General features: G+C 44.5%; 1 protein-coding gene across 1 annotated transcript in view; it reads left to right on the top strand.

Annotated features, from left to right (window-relative positions):
- The window catches only part of HIPK2 (homeodomain interacting protein kinase 2), a gene marked incomplete at its 3' end in the record, with an annotated part of 86009 nt that overhangs the window by 45690 nt on the left and 26998 nt on the right, over window positions 1-13321 (top strand). Inside the window, 4 exon segments of the mRNA XM_010021721.1 lie at window positions 6733-6856; window positions 8941-9060; window positions 9787-9873; window positions 10987-11171. Coding sequence (XP_010020023.1) covers window positions 6733-6856; window positions 8941-9060; window positions 9787-9873; window positions 10987-11171 — 516 coding nt within the window.

The raw sequence follows: 13321 nt of genomic DNA, 5'->3' as shown, positions 1-13321 counted from the left end.
AGGTTGGAAGGGGCCTTAAAGATCATCTAGTTCCAACCCCCCTGGTACAGCTTCTCAGGGCAACCTGTTCCAACGCCTCACCACCCCCACAGTGAAGAATTTTTTCCTAATATCTAATCTACATCTACCCTCTCAGTTTAAAGCCATTCCCCTTGTCTTGTAAAATGTCCCTCTCCAGATTTCTTGTAGAACCCTTTTAGGTACTGGAAGACTGTTATAATGGGGGTGATCCAGGCTCTCTGCATCTGGGAGCAGCACAGGTGGGGTCTGGAGGTGCTCTCCTGTTTGCTGCAGGAGACAGGGGCTGAGCAAGCTCTCAGGAGCTGTTGGTGCCTGTAGGTGTTAAGCTCTGGCCCTGATGGCTGGCTTCTTCACAGGTGGGAGTCTGCAACTGCCCACAGAGTGGAGGAAGACCTTGAGTCTGGGGGGTCATCTGTATGAGCTGTCTGCATCCTTTCCAGGTGTCTGTGCAGGTGGAGAGGTGGAGGTGTCACGGAAATAGCAACTGTGACCTTTTACTCCCAGAGTATGAGCCCATCTCCTTTTACAGCCCTGCTCTTAAGAAATTATTTGAGGTCGGAGAGGTACAGAGGGACAAAAAATGGTGCTGTGTGCTCTCCATCTCCATTAACTAACATCTAAGGGTACTCTGAATGCTACAGTATATGATAATAAAAAGTGGATACTTCCACAGTATACAAGAGCATCAAGTGAGCAGGCATGAGAGATGAGTCCAAAGATGGAACCCAACGAAAGGGTTCAGCTGAGAGGAGAATGGCATCCCAGCACTTGCATAAAAACCCTTTGTAAAGCAGGTGAAAAATGCAGTTCCTTCTCCTCACAGGAGGTATCTTGGTGTGTGGGAGAGCACAAGCACTGAGAGTGGTCAAGCCCTGGGCATGCAGCCGGTCAGTGCGTGCCTGCTCAGGCCAAGGGTTTGGGCTCCTGCCTCTGTGCCTCTGCCCAGGGCTTTCTGGATGGAGATGTGAAAGCTGCCACTTCTTGAAGTTCAGGCTTTGTCAGGTGAGACTAACAGGTAGAAGAAGACGGGAGCTGTGTGCATCAACTCAGCAGACAGTATCAGTGTAGGTCTGTCTGCAGCTGCCCACAACTTTATTCTAGAAGTGTCACCCCGAAGGCAAGAAGCAGGCACGCTCTCTGCTCAAGGTGCCAACGAGTATCAAGTTTTGAGTTATATTTTTGTCTGATATGTATACTTGTCCATGAAGGTCTCTGCTGAGACAATCATGCTCAGCCATGGGCCCCTACCAGAGGTGGTAAATTATCCCTGAGGAAGGCAGTTTGCAGGGGAGTTTTAAAATTCAGGAAGAACACAGCTCTCCAAATCCAAGTCTGCAGAAATGAATTTTTTTGGCATTTGTTTTTAATGTCCTGTGATGTGTGGGTGAAAAAGCCAGCAAGCTAGACTGGTAATTAATTTTCCTGACAGAAACACCAGACAATGAAATTACCCTGCCACAAAGCAGGGTTGCTGAAGTAAATACTCTGCCAGAGGCAGCAGGCCTGAAAGCAGGATGGGATCATATGTGAGGTGCAAGCAAAGGATGAAATGGCACTTCTGCCTCTGGGTACCTTCAGGTGCTACCAGCATGGGGACCCTTGCACCCTGGGTCCCCAGCATCCAGCACGAGCAGGTCTCTGGTACACACAGGCACATTCAAGCTAGGCTCCAGGGTGATGGGAGACTTGCTGGACCCAGAGCTGAGCCCAGGTCACCCTTTGCTAGCCAGGGGGTAATTCAGCTGAGAGGAGGACGGAGTCTGGAGGAGGAATTTGGTCTGGGAAAGGGGTAGTTGATGTGGGAAGTGGGAATGGGCTACTGCTTTTCTCTTGGAGATACAGGCTCATGACAGGGCTCTTCAGTCTCTCCCAAGCTGGTGGCATGTGGTCTCTAAATCTTCGGTCTGTGCTGGTGAGATTTGTGTAAGCTACAGAGCAGGTTGTGCCTGCACATACGGCAGGGGAGTGCCTTTCTTTGGGAGATAATGAAGGAAGCACGCAGGAGAGGAAGGACAGAAGGATGAAGTTTTCTGTTTTTCTTTTGTCTCATATTGGAGTTGGAATTAGTGTGCTGAGATGTGCAGGTGCACAGCTAAAAAACTGGCAGAGAGCAGTAAATAGAGATGTTTGTGCACATACCAAGTTATCTGGCAGTGGGCTGCCTTTACGTGGTTTCAAACAGGATCCCTACAGAATCAAAACGTTTGGTGGGTCTGTGTTAAAATGAGCAGTATTGTTGGTACAGAAAACACTTCCCTATGCAGCCATGGAGAGGTCTGCTGAAGACCTCAGTGATGGTCCAGGAGGACCTGCTGCCATGTGAAATGTCCTTCTGATTTATAATTGCAATATTCTGACATGTACACTGTAATAGGGCATTTTCCCCTGTTACATAGTGTTACCAGCTGCAGAATGGAGAAATCCGACGTAAGAGCTGGCTAAAACATGGAAATGTTTTGTTTCCCTTTGGAAAAGAGAATTACACCATTTGTATTGCTGAGCTAAATCCAAGCACCTTTAGGGATAAAAGGGAGCGTTGTGGAGTGGACTGCATGCGCATTTTAGGACCAGAGTTATTTAATGTATTAATTATCTGTAAAAAGTGGTGGACCAGCAATGAAGTGCTCGTGTGCAGATACTACAGAGTTGCTTAGGTTAAGCTGCAGAAAAGAGTGAGGAACATTTAAGGGACTTGATCTAGATCATGGACAACATTATGCCCGATCAGTGCAGTACTGAAAGGCAGTTAACACGGGAAGAGGAAAACCAAACTATTTCTACGTAATTCTATGTCTTAAATTAACTGCAGCTCCTCTGGAGAAAGAACTGTGTGTCTCAGAGGATCTCCCAGATAAAACATCTGCTGAAATGCCTCGTGTCATTCCAAAAGCAAACAAAATATTAGGCACGGGGAAGACTAGAACGCGAAAGCATTCTTCAAATAGTGTAAAATAAGTCTGGGGAATATCCTTGTGTTTAACTGTTTGTAGGCTCTTCAGCCTGTTTCCAAGCAGACATGTCAAGAAGAGGAGTTGTAGGGCCTGGTAGTGGAAGTGGATTGAAACACTGAGAAGCCAGAAGCTGCTGCAAACAGGGGAGAACAGGGCAGGGATATAAAAATAGCTTGTTCTAAAAGAAAGGTGATGCAGGCACTTCCATCTTCACCTCTCTGCCAGTCCATGTGAACATGAAGTGAGAGGTGACAAATTTAAACCTAACCTGATGAAGGAAAATCCATCATCAAACAACCGAGGTAAGATGCTATTGAAAGCAGAAGGTTGCCTGTGGAACTCCGTGCCACAACATGTGATTGAAGTCAAGATCTCACCTCGTCTTAAAAAAAAATGACATGTTCATGTTAAGAGAAGAGTTCCACACGTTAGATATAGGTCTATATGCAGAAGAATCTATGCATCCATAATGGAGCGTAGAGAACAATTTCCACCCTATAGAGGTTCAGAAGGCTTTTTATTAGTTGACTGGTTGTTTTATTACAGAACTTGTAGCATCCTCCACTAAAATGGTCAGTGTTGGCCATTAGCAGAGTTCCAGCAGGCAGGCAGACCACGGCTCCTCCTGAGGTGACTCCAGCTCCCTCTTGCATGGCAAACAGGAGGTGTCTGCTAGCTGAAAATCTGGAAGCCCGTGTGGTGCCTGATACCTGTCGTTCTTGTGGTGTCTTAAGGATTGCGTAATTAAGTTAACAAGATCTTTTTGTCTTAGGGCCACTCCCTCTCCATGGAAAAATTGCAGTCATGACATGAAGGCTGGGAGCAAGCCACAGCGAACACTGGCTGTGGTGTATGTAGAGCACCATATCACTTTGATCTGGCTCCCCTCTCACAGGGGTTCTCATCACTGTTCCAAAATCATCATCTGTTTGGGGCTGAATGGGCAAAGATGGCAACTTATTTTTAGGCTTGATTTAGCTTCCAAAAAAAGTAAAATGAAATAAGACTATCTCACCACCTCCCCTCTTACAGTGAGTGATAGGTCTGGTTTAATATAATGAATGATGTTCCATTTAGTTGCCTTTTATGTGTTTAAATGGTATGAACACTGGTTTTGCGCTTTTCTTCCCTACAGTGGAGGTGCAGGACTTCTTTTGTGTGCGAAAAAGAAATTCTTTCCTGACTGCTGCAGTCCAGAGCTGGAGCTTTAAGAAAAATCCACTGGACAGCAAAAAATTAGAGATTTTGGAACCTCGGATTCTAGGTCATCCCTTCTTGCAGGGGTCCAGAGGTGTTGGCAGCGTAAGTGTGGAGAGAGAAGGGAGGAGGTGTGTGCTGCAAATGACAGCAGTGCAAGTGATTTTTATGAGCAGGGAGGTTTCTAAACAAAATCACGTTGGGAATATCCCATCAGTAGTCCACCCCTCCGCTCCCTTCACTTGAGTTAGTGGGAGGGATTTGAAGTTCAGCTGATGCGTGGCTGAGCTCTCGTTAGTGACCAGGGACATTTCGTTCACAATGTGGAAGGCAGACAGGGAGAGGCAGATGGCTTTGAATGCAGGATTTACATAGTAATGAGATGCAGGTCACCATAGCTGTCTTTTTCTCTCTGCATTTTGTCTAGGTGTCGAGTAGTGTGCAGGGATGACGGAATGGGAGGAAAGGAGGAAAATTAACCCCTTGTTCCTAAGAAGATATTGGTGTTAGAATAAAAAGTTTGTCACAATAGGCTAAAGAACAGTGGGGTATGAGAACAACAAACACAGATGAAGCTAGAAGAGCTAATGGTAGCCTAAAGTTGCTGGCATGTTGGTTTTTTTTTGAGAGAGAGAATGGCTCTAAGCATCCTAACCTTAAAATCCCAGAATTTCCTGTAATTTTTACATTCTGCATAGGTGGTTTGAGAATAGATGGTTTGGGGCTTGTATTGTTACCAGTCAATCCAAAATCGGTGAAGGTTGTGGACTGAAGATGTGGCATGGATTCTTGCTACAGGGCATTAGCTTGTTTCTTTGGAAAAAGTTACCCACTTTGCTTGGTTTCTTGGCTAAAGACTTGTCTTCACATGACTATGTAATGGTGTGATTAAAACGTAATATTTTCCACTGCAATTGGTAATCCTTAGTATGATCTCACTAGTGTCAGATCTTATCCTGATGACAGATGGGAAACTGGAACCATGGGTCCTGTTTCCAGCACTAGATGGTGGCACTTGATTTGCTCAATAGTCAACCCCAGGCATTCCCAAAATATGCATCAGGGCCTGAGAAATCCCAAGGCTATTTTTAAAATTATGAAAGTTTTAAAGGAGTGCATGTTTCTTTCTTTTATCTGTCATCTGTGCATTCTTTGTAATAGTTAGAAAAGGGAAAGTAAGTATGAGAAAGTGAGTTTTTATTTCTGCTTAACATCACCTGAAGCTGGGGCTTTAGAAGTGTTGCAAGGTCTGCAAGAAGAGCAGGAGAGAAGCTTTTAGGTGATCCTTGTGTAAAATAGGAACTGTGGCACTTAAATGCATGTGTAAGTCTGAGCTGAGGTGGGGAGAGTGAGGAAGATGTTTGTGTGCAGAGGTGGGTTTTCTGTAACGTTTTCTGTGTTTGTAAAATGCTTTTGATTCTTCCACACAGAAGTTGCTTTTGGAATGTAAACCATTTGGGGCACTAAGGGGGGGGTGTTCATCTCCTCTCACCTTGGCCACTGGAGTTTAGGGAGCTCATCTAACTTCACCTTCTAGGTCTTTTCAGCACCAGTGGAGAAGGATTCAAACCATCCCAAGGCAGTGGGACAAATCCCCTTTAGGGAGGATATTGCCCTCCTTATTGACCATACAGTCTGCATGGTACCCAGCCAAGATTTGACACCAACTTCTACCTGGCTGGAAGGTGAAATGAGCCTCACCCTAAGGTCCCATGGAAGTCTGAGCTGGGGCTGGTTTTGCGTATTTGGGCATCTTCTCCATACCACGGTCAGGGATCCTTCTGGAGAGCCAAAGCAGAGCTTTTACCTTGTCCTCTCCTTCCTCATCAAGGCTCATGCTGAAGCTCACTGAGCAGAGGTGCCTCAGTGGGCATCTCCTCAAGCCAGCAGTAGATGTGTAGCGAGAGTGCCACCACATTTTGACTGTTTGGGCTGGAAGGGAAGAGGAGATATAATCAGGTGTCTCAGACAGACTGGGAAGTGAAGGCTTCATAGCTACTTTCTCGTGAGGAAAAGACTTAGGTCTAATAGATACAATTACGTTATTTCTCTGTTTTATGGTTGCATCCATTTGTTTAAAAAGTAATCCATTTATACCAGTCCTGTAATGATTATTTAATGTCTGGCTGTTTTGAAGCCCACTGAGCTTCACCACAGGAGTCCACACGGTTCCTCCACAGGACAGCAGGCTTGGTCCCAAGAGCCTCGAGCAGAGGCCTTAATTGCGTGGCTTTGAACGCACAACATTTGTTTTGAGCTTCATTTTCTCACCTGCTGAATGAAAATAATGGTAATTCTCCCCTTTGCAAACTGCTGTGAAATGTAAGGCTATCTCCTGGCTAAATGCTGCCAGAGGACTCGTCTGCAAGGAGAAATATTCATCAACTAGTGCTTGGTTATCAGGCACTTTGCCAGTGGCTGGTGGGACCTTCAGGTCCATCGCTGCAATGATGCTTGTTGGCAGCAGGCAACTTCATGGATATCGTGCTCTGTGTGGGCATCCCTATGCCAGCCGAGTGGATGTGCTCCCGTTGCTGATATTTTCTAACCTCTTCCTTTGCAGAGCCCCTGAAATCATCCTCGGCTTACCGTTTTGTGAAGCAATCGATATGTGGTCATTGGGATGTGTCATTGCAGAGCTGTTCTTGGGCTGGCCATTGTACCCCGGAGCTTCAGAGTATGATCAGGTGGGTACGGATATTGCTCTGGATGCTGGTAAGTGCAGGGATGTTCTTCCCTTCTCTTGTCAAAGTGAACAGATGCCAACTTTTTCTGTTTTGCTAACGAGGAATATGTGTTTCTTATCCTTCCAAGTCAACCTTTTCATTATCCAGCTGGGGTATTTATTCTAGGTAACCAGTGTGTTGTTTGGTACACTGGCTTTTAAGATCTGGCCACCTAAGTGAAATCTCAGTCAAGAGTGAGCTTTGCCAGTGACTGGAGAGCTCTGTACATGTCTCTCCTCACTGAGCAGAGCAGGCACCCTTTCTTTGCTGTAACAGCAAAGTGTTGAATAAAGGTTTATTTGTTAGAAGAAACTGCACGAACTCTGCTGTGTTTCATAACCCCTTTTATGAGGGTACATATTAAAAGCAATGACAAGAAGGAAAATGTTCACAGTGGTGTAGGTTTCCAGTTAATAGAAGCTGTCGTACTTCTCTCCCTATAGGCTTTTGCGCTCCTTTTGTAGTCCTAAAACTGATAGCATAGCAGCTGCTAGAGCCAGAGCTGCAGAACACTCTTCTCTTTTCCATAGTCTTCTTCAGGGTGATCTTAGCTGTCTGCAAATGTGGCCTGAAGAGGGTCTTTTTTTTTCCAGAAAATAAAAAAAAAAATAAAAGCAGAGTAGTAAGTTTTTCATATATGAAAATGTTTCTTTGACTCTTCTTTTGTAAGTAATATTTTTCTTAGTCAGAGCTTTAAAGTTTAAATTTGGCAGGGGAAATAACCTGCAATGAAGAGCAGGGCCATTAGTGACTCCAGAGGAAATCAGATGTAGCTGAAAAACAAACATTTGAAAATCACACACCAAGCATGAAGAGTAGTTTTATTTCTCCTCTCTGCTTGCACCCCGAAAGTAATAAAACACACAGCTGAAAAAGAAATCACCATACCTACCTGCCCAGCTAAACTCCCCAGTACAAAGCTTCCTCTGGTGAAGTAAGGTGAGGGTTCCCGGGGAGCTGGGAAAGGGATAGGGGCTGATCCTGGTGCTTCTCAGGTGCATGAGCTCTGGTGAACCTGAGGAGCTGCAGAGGCAAGCAAGCCATGCTCAGTGAACTGGGTCCTGAGTGCTTTGGAAGTCTTTTGAAACCACAGCTGCTTTTTATGCCTTTAGTTGTTTATTTATTTTCACCCCTCTCTTTCTCTTCCCTCAAAAATGCTTTCCATTCTTCCCTAGAGTTTTCAAGCATAGGTGACTATTTTTAGTAGACTTGCAGAGTTTGCAGCAATTTTGCAGTGAAACATTGAAGAATCAAGAGATGTCAAAGTTAAGGTTTTGTGTGGCACCCGGGGCATTTGTGAGATTGGTCTCCAATTGTGTAGTCACAGACCCTTTCTCCTTCAAATACATAAATTAAAGTCTAAAATCCTGGAAACGCATGTGTAGCATCTCTTAACTATGTGAGCACCAGCGAGGTCATACTCAAGGAATTAGCCCAAATAACAAACAAAGTCATCAGAGATGAAGTCAGAGGTGAAGTACTTTACATACTGTGAGGGTGTCAGTTCATTTGAGTCTATATTTCGTCTAAGTTCAAAGATAATCACTTCATAGTCGTCCATTTCTAACTTCAAACTGCTCCTAGGAAAGGCTGTGCACTCATCTGGGAGGAAAAAATCAGCAAAAGTTAGAGCACGAACATCGAATTGTTGAAATTACCTCCTGGAGAGGGGAGGGGAGCGTGACATAGAAAGGTGCAAAGCGGTGAAACACCCCATTGGAATCTCTGTGCGGGTCTCCCTCTCTGACCTGTAAAACCTGGGGACTTTCCTCCAGTTATCCATAGACTTTGTGGGACTGTACCATAAAGGTGAATTTCTAGTGATGTATGTGATAAATGGAGGGCTGCCATACAGGATTTCTTTTTCCTCTCATTCCTTGCACTGGGATTTTTGGGGATTTTTTTTTTTTTTGGTGAAGTCTAACTATGTGCTACCTTTTCTCTTTCTTTGTTCTATTGTTTTAAATGCCTCCTGCCCTCCTTCCTAGGAAGATCTCCAGAGATCTTCACAGGATGAACAGTGACCTCTCATCCTTCTCTTACAGATTCGCTATATTTCACAGACGCAGGGCTTACCAGCAGAGTATTTATTAAGCGCAGGGACAAAGACTACAAGGTTTTTCAACAGGGATACAGACTCACCATATCCTTTGTGGAGACTGAAGGTAGGAAGATATTCCCTTGTTTCTTTTACCTTGCAGTTGTTGGCTGGAAGTGAGGAGATGTTCAGGTCACCCCAGAGCCTAGGTCTGCTTTTTGCAGTGCAGCACAGACATTGGAGTGGGTATAGCCCCAGGTAAAACTGCCATCCCCAGAGTCTGCAGACATTAACCCACCTGCTTGGCACTGCTTTGTGGGAAATTTAAGTCTGGAATTGCCCTGCAAATCTCCCTCTAAGTAGTCAATGAATTGATGTGTAGTTCAAATGAAACATGCCCTGGGCAGACTTTGCTCTAATATCTAACTCACTGTGGGAGGGAGGAAGAAAGTATTTTAATTCTGACAATCAAAACGGCTAGTAATGCAAGTGAGCCCTGAGTCTCTTGTACCAGTGTATTTGGCTGCATTCAGTTCTCATAGAGAGAGGTCATTGGACTTCTGGCTGTAAGGATGAGATGCTGAGCATCACACTGAGATGGGTGTAAAAGACCTTTGAGACTCTCACTGCCATTGTGAGGATCCTCTGAAGTGAAAAAGAAGGGATAAATCACCTTGTGACACACGAGCTGTCATATAACCATAGCAGAGATAGTGTAAATGTTATCTGGTGAGGCAAGAGAGATACAATGGTCTCTGATGAGGGCAGGATAAGGCACAAGTGGGAAGTGGCATGTAACTCACAGCTGATCGCAGGGCAGTTCTAGTCAATGCCTGTTTCCTGTTCTAAACAGACACCAGATGATCATGAGGCAGAGACAGGGATTAAGTCGAAGGAAGCAAGAAAGTATATTTTCAACTGTTTGGATGATATGGCACAGGTAAGAGCATTGGTGAGTAATCAGCAGGACTGTCTCATACGCTTCTGGGCAACGCTAACAAAGGGGAACTACGTGATCTCTCTGTGTGTCCTGTTCTTACGCTAGCTTCTGAGAAATACCAGGATTATGCCTATCAGATCAGCTCATTCTGTGCTGCTTTGTAGGGAAAACTGCACACGGGGGCATGTGGTCTTGATGTGCTGTCGAAAAACATCCATGGAAAGTGGCTAAGTCACATCTCTGAGTGTTTAAAATCCTGTTTTCTTTCTCTTGTCTCTTTAGTGCTCCTCTGTGTGACCACTGGCAAGTCACTTCTCTATGCCTTAATATTTCCATTTGTAAAACAGTGACATTGGAAGTAATCACCATGGCCACAGAAGAGCATGCTCTTTGTAAAATACGGCTGGGTGGGGGGAACAGGGAGTACTAATTCACTGTGTCGATTCCATATGGTTGTGAAAGTTAATTCCAGCATAACCACCCCTGCGACTGGAGCCTGTGCTAGCAAACAAACTAGTACACAAAACTGTCACAACACTAGCACCCAAGACTAGCACAAAGCTGGAGTTTGTGCTAGCAAAGTCTAGGTACCATAGCATTCACAAGCTAACATGCAAAAATGGAGGACTGAGATCACAGCAGACTGTATAAATGGGTGAAATAACGTAACACTGTGTTTTTTCCCAGCAAGTGATCCATGAATAGGATGTTTCTGATAAACCTACTGACAATTTTTATTTATTTTATATATTTTCTGCTCACAGGACACATTGTTAAGTACCTGGTAGCACAGACCTTTGTATGATAAATACACTGATTATCAGAGCTTGCCTACTACCACATGGAAGCTGTTCATCTTCAGTGGAGGGTGACTAAGTGTTTCATTAGCCATTGACCCAAGCGAGCTGAACACTTAACAGACTGTCTGGAGGTCTGACACACACAAGCCAGATGACTAGCTACCGCAGAGTCTGCTCTGTGACTTCAGCAACTACCCCTTCAGACAGCGGGGCTTGCAGGGCATGTGCTCCAATGAGGAGTAAACACAGTTCGATGGAGACCTGACCATCTGCTCTTTCCATGTAGCCGTCACCCTTGTCCTCTCTCCTCTAGGTGAACATGACAACAGATTTGGAAGGAAGTGATATGTTGGTGGAAAAGGCGGACCGGCGGGAGTTCATAGATCTGTTAAAGAAGATGTTGACGATAGATGCAGATAAGAGAATAACACCCATTGAAACTCTGAACCACCCCTTTGTCACCATGACGCACTTGCTCGATTTCCCACACAGCACACAGTACGTAGCTTTTTTTTCCCCCTTGGGCTTTGTATTAAGGGGTGAAAAGGAGAGCTGATTGTGGTGGAGAACAAATGTACCCGAGGGGCATTATTAAGATGCGTAAGCCCTAGGTTTGAGTCTTTTTCTGGTTGAAAAAAAGAGGACTGCCACCTCTTAAGGTTGCAAGAATTGTGTTGTAGGTGCTTGGCATTTAAAACACTGCAGAGAGTGCTACATTCATTATGTAAATATTCAATAATTACATATGTTTGCATTAAAATGCAGCAGAAATTATGCAATTAGTGCTGAAAGTATCAGTATATCTCAAAGTAATACAGTCTTGATTGTTACTGCAGTAATCAACCTTATCTGCAGCAGGGAGCCAGCCCTTCCTCCCAGAACCTTCCCATCTTTCAGGGGTCAGTTTGGGGCTGTTTGCTTTTTAAAGGAAGAGCTTTTTCCACAGCAGGCTGGTTTGCAGGCACAGGCAACAGAACACAGAGTTCAGTTCTGAGCTTTGTTGTTGCCTGCCTATGTAGCATTAAACACCACACTGACCTCAGCTGACACATTTGAGCGGAACGGAGCTGTGCTCCACTGCCTGATGGAGATGTGAAGAAGTGTCAAGCGTGACTCCCCCTTCTCCTAAGGCTGTGTCACAGAGCACAGCAGCCTAAAACTCAGGAAACCTGCACCAAGCAACACTTGGTTTTCCCCTGGGCGGTTCACATGGGGTCGGGCTTCTCAGGGGTAAGTGAAGACAAACAAGAAGTGGGAGCTCCCCAAAGCCTTCAGGACACCTAGCTTTGAACATCCTGCTCTATAGCACTTTGCAGTTCAGGGTGCTTTTGCAGGCTGTCCCTTCAGCTCATCAACAGAAGAGTTACTGGCACAGCACTGTACTTCACTGGGTGTCATGTGAATAGGTGTTTAAAGACTGTGAGGAGCTCAGATACGAAAATGAAGAGAACTCCTTAAAAAGCCATAGAGTGTGTTTGTGTGAGTGCTGCAGAGCAACAGGTTGCTGTGTCACCTCTCCTGTCTGTTATGTGTGTTCTTACCTGCGATATTTCAAGGTCATTTAAGTTGGTATTCCCTCTGTCAAGGAGCTGTAGCTGTCTTTTTGTTAATGTTTATCACAAGATAAGAGCAGCTGCTTACCATAAGGTAGTGAGTGCACGATCTATGTAGACCTAGACTTACCCTGCACAGACGCCTTTGAGCATAGTTATCTGTACATAGATAGTATGTGATAAATGTAATGAAAACAAGATGGGAGGTTGTTGTGCCAAACAGAGAGAAAGTAAGTTTTATATGAAAACATTCATAAATTTAAAAAATGACAGTATTTTCTAACAATTTTAGTATCATACGCAAAAGTCTCTTAATTTGCCACAGTCTTTCTTTCTTTACACAATCGGCAAGATAAGAGAGATTTGTGGCATAGTGTGTTGCCATCACAAATCTTTCTGCTAATGCAGCAGACGATAATCACATCTTCATTTTTGAAGTGCTCACTTGTGGCTGCTCAGGCAAAACCCCAGAAAGGCTGAAAATATCGTTGGGGCCAATAGCAGTGAGAATTTTACCCAAATAAAAAATTCAGCCTCAGGTCTGTGAATACTAAATGCTGTGGCAGCTGGGTGTGTAACCCTGCACAGCCCCTCCATGTTGGAAGCAGTGATGGGTAAAGAGAGCAACAACTTGTAACCAGCATGGCAAGTTGATGGAAATTTTGTCTGTGATTGCCTGTGGTTTTGAGAATAGAAGCTTCAAAGCCTCGAGAAATGCAGGAGTTGTAATCTCTCCTGGAAGTAAATGAGGCAGGAAAGAAAGTGAGAGAATATATGGAAGATGCAGCTTCTGGAAGGAATCTCTGCTGTGGCATGCTTCAGAGGGGCTGTAAGTTTGAGCAGCTCAAAAGGGGCTGTTCAGCTTACTCCCAAGCAAACAGCAACACAAGTTTAGCTCCCCATCTCACATATTTAACTGCATGGCTCTTATATTGTTGAGTATTTCTAAGCCTTTCTGTCCAATTTGCTCTGTCTCTGCCTTCTCATTTTTTCCCCTTTTTTTCAAGTAAAGACAGAGAACAGAGTATTACATTAGTAGAGATTATACCTTGTTACATAAAATTGTTTGGTAACACACAGTATGTACAGAACATA

This window comes from Nestor notabilis, unplaced genomic scaffold (genome assembly GCF_000696875.1).
Source record: "Nestor notabilis isolate BGI_N333 unplaced genomic scaffold, ASM69687v1 scaffold3609, whole genome shotgun sequence".
Classification (NCBI taxonomy): Eukaryota; Metazoa; Chordata; class Aves; order Psittaciformes; family Psittacidae; genus Nestor; species Nestor notabilis.
Note: the sequence above shows the minus strand (reverse complement) of the source record. Positions and strands in the feature narration are given on the sequence as shown.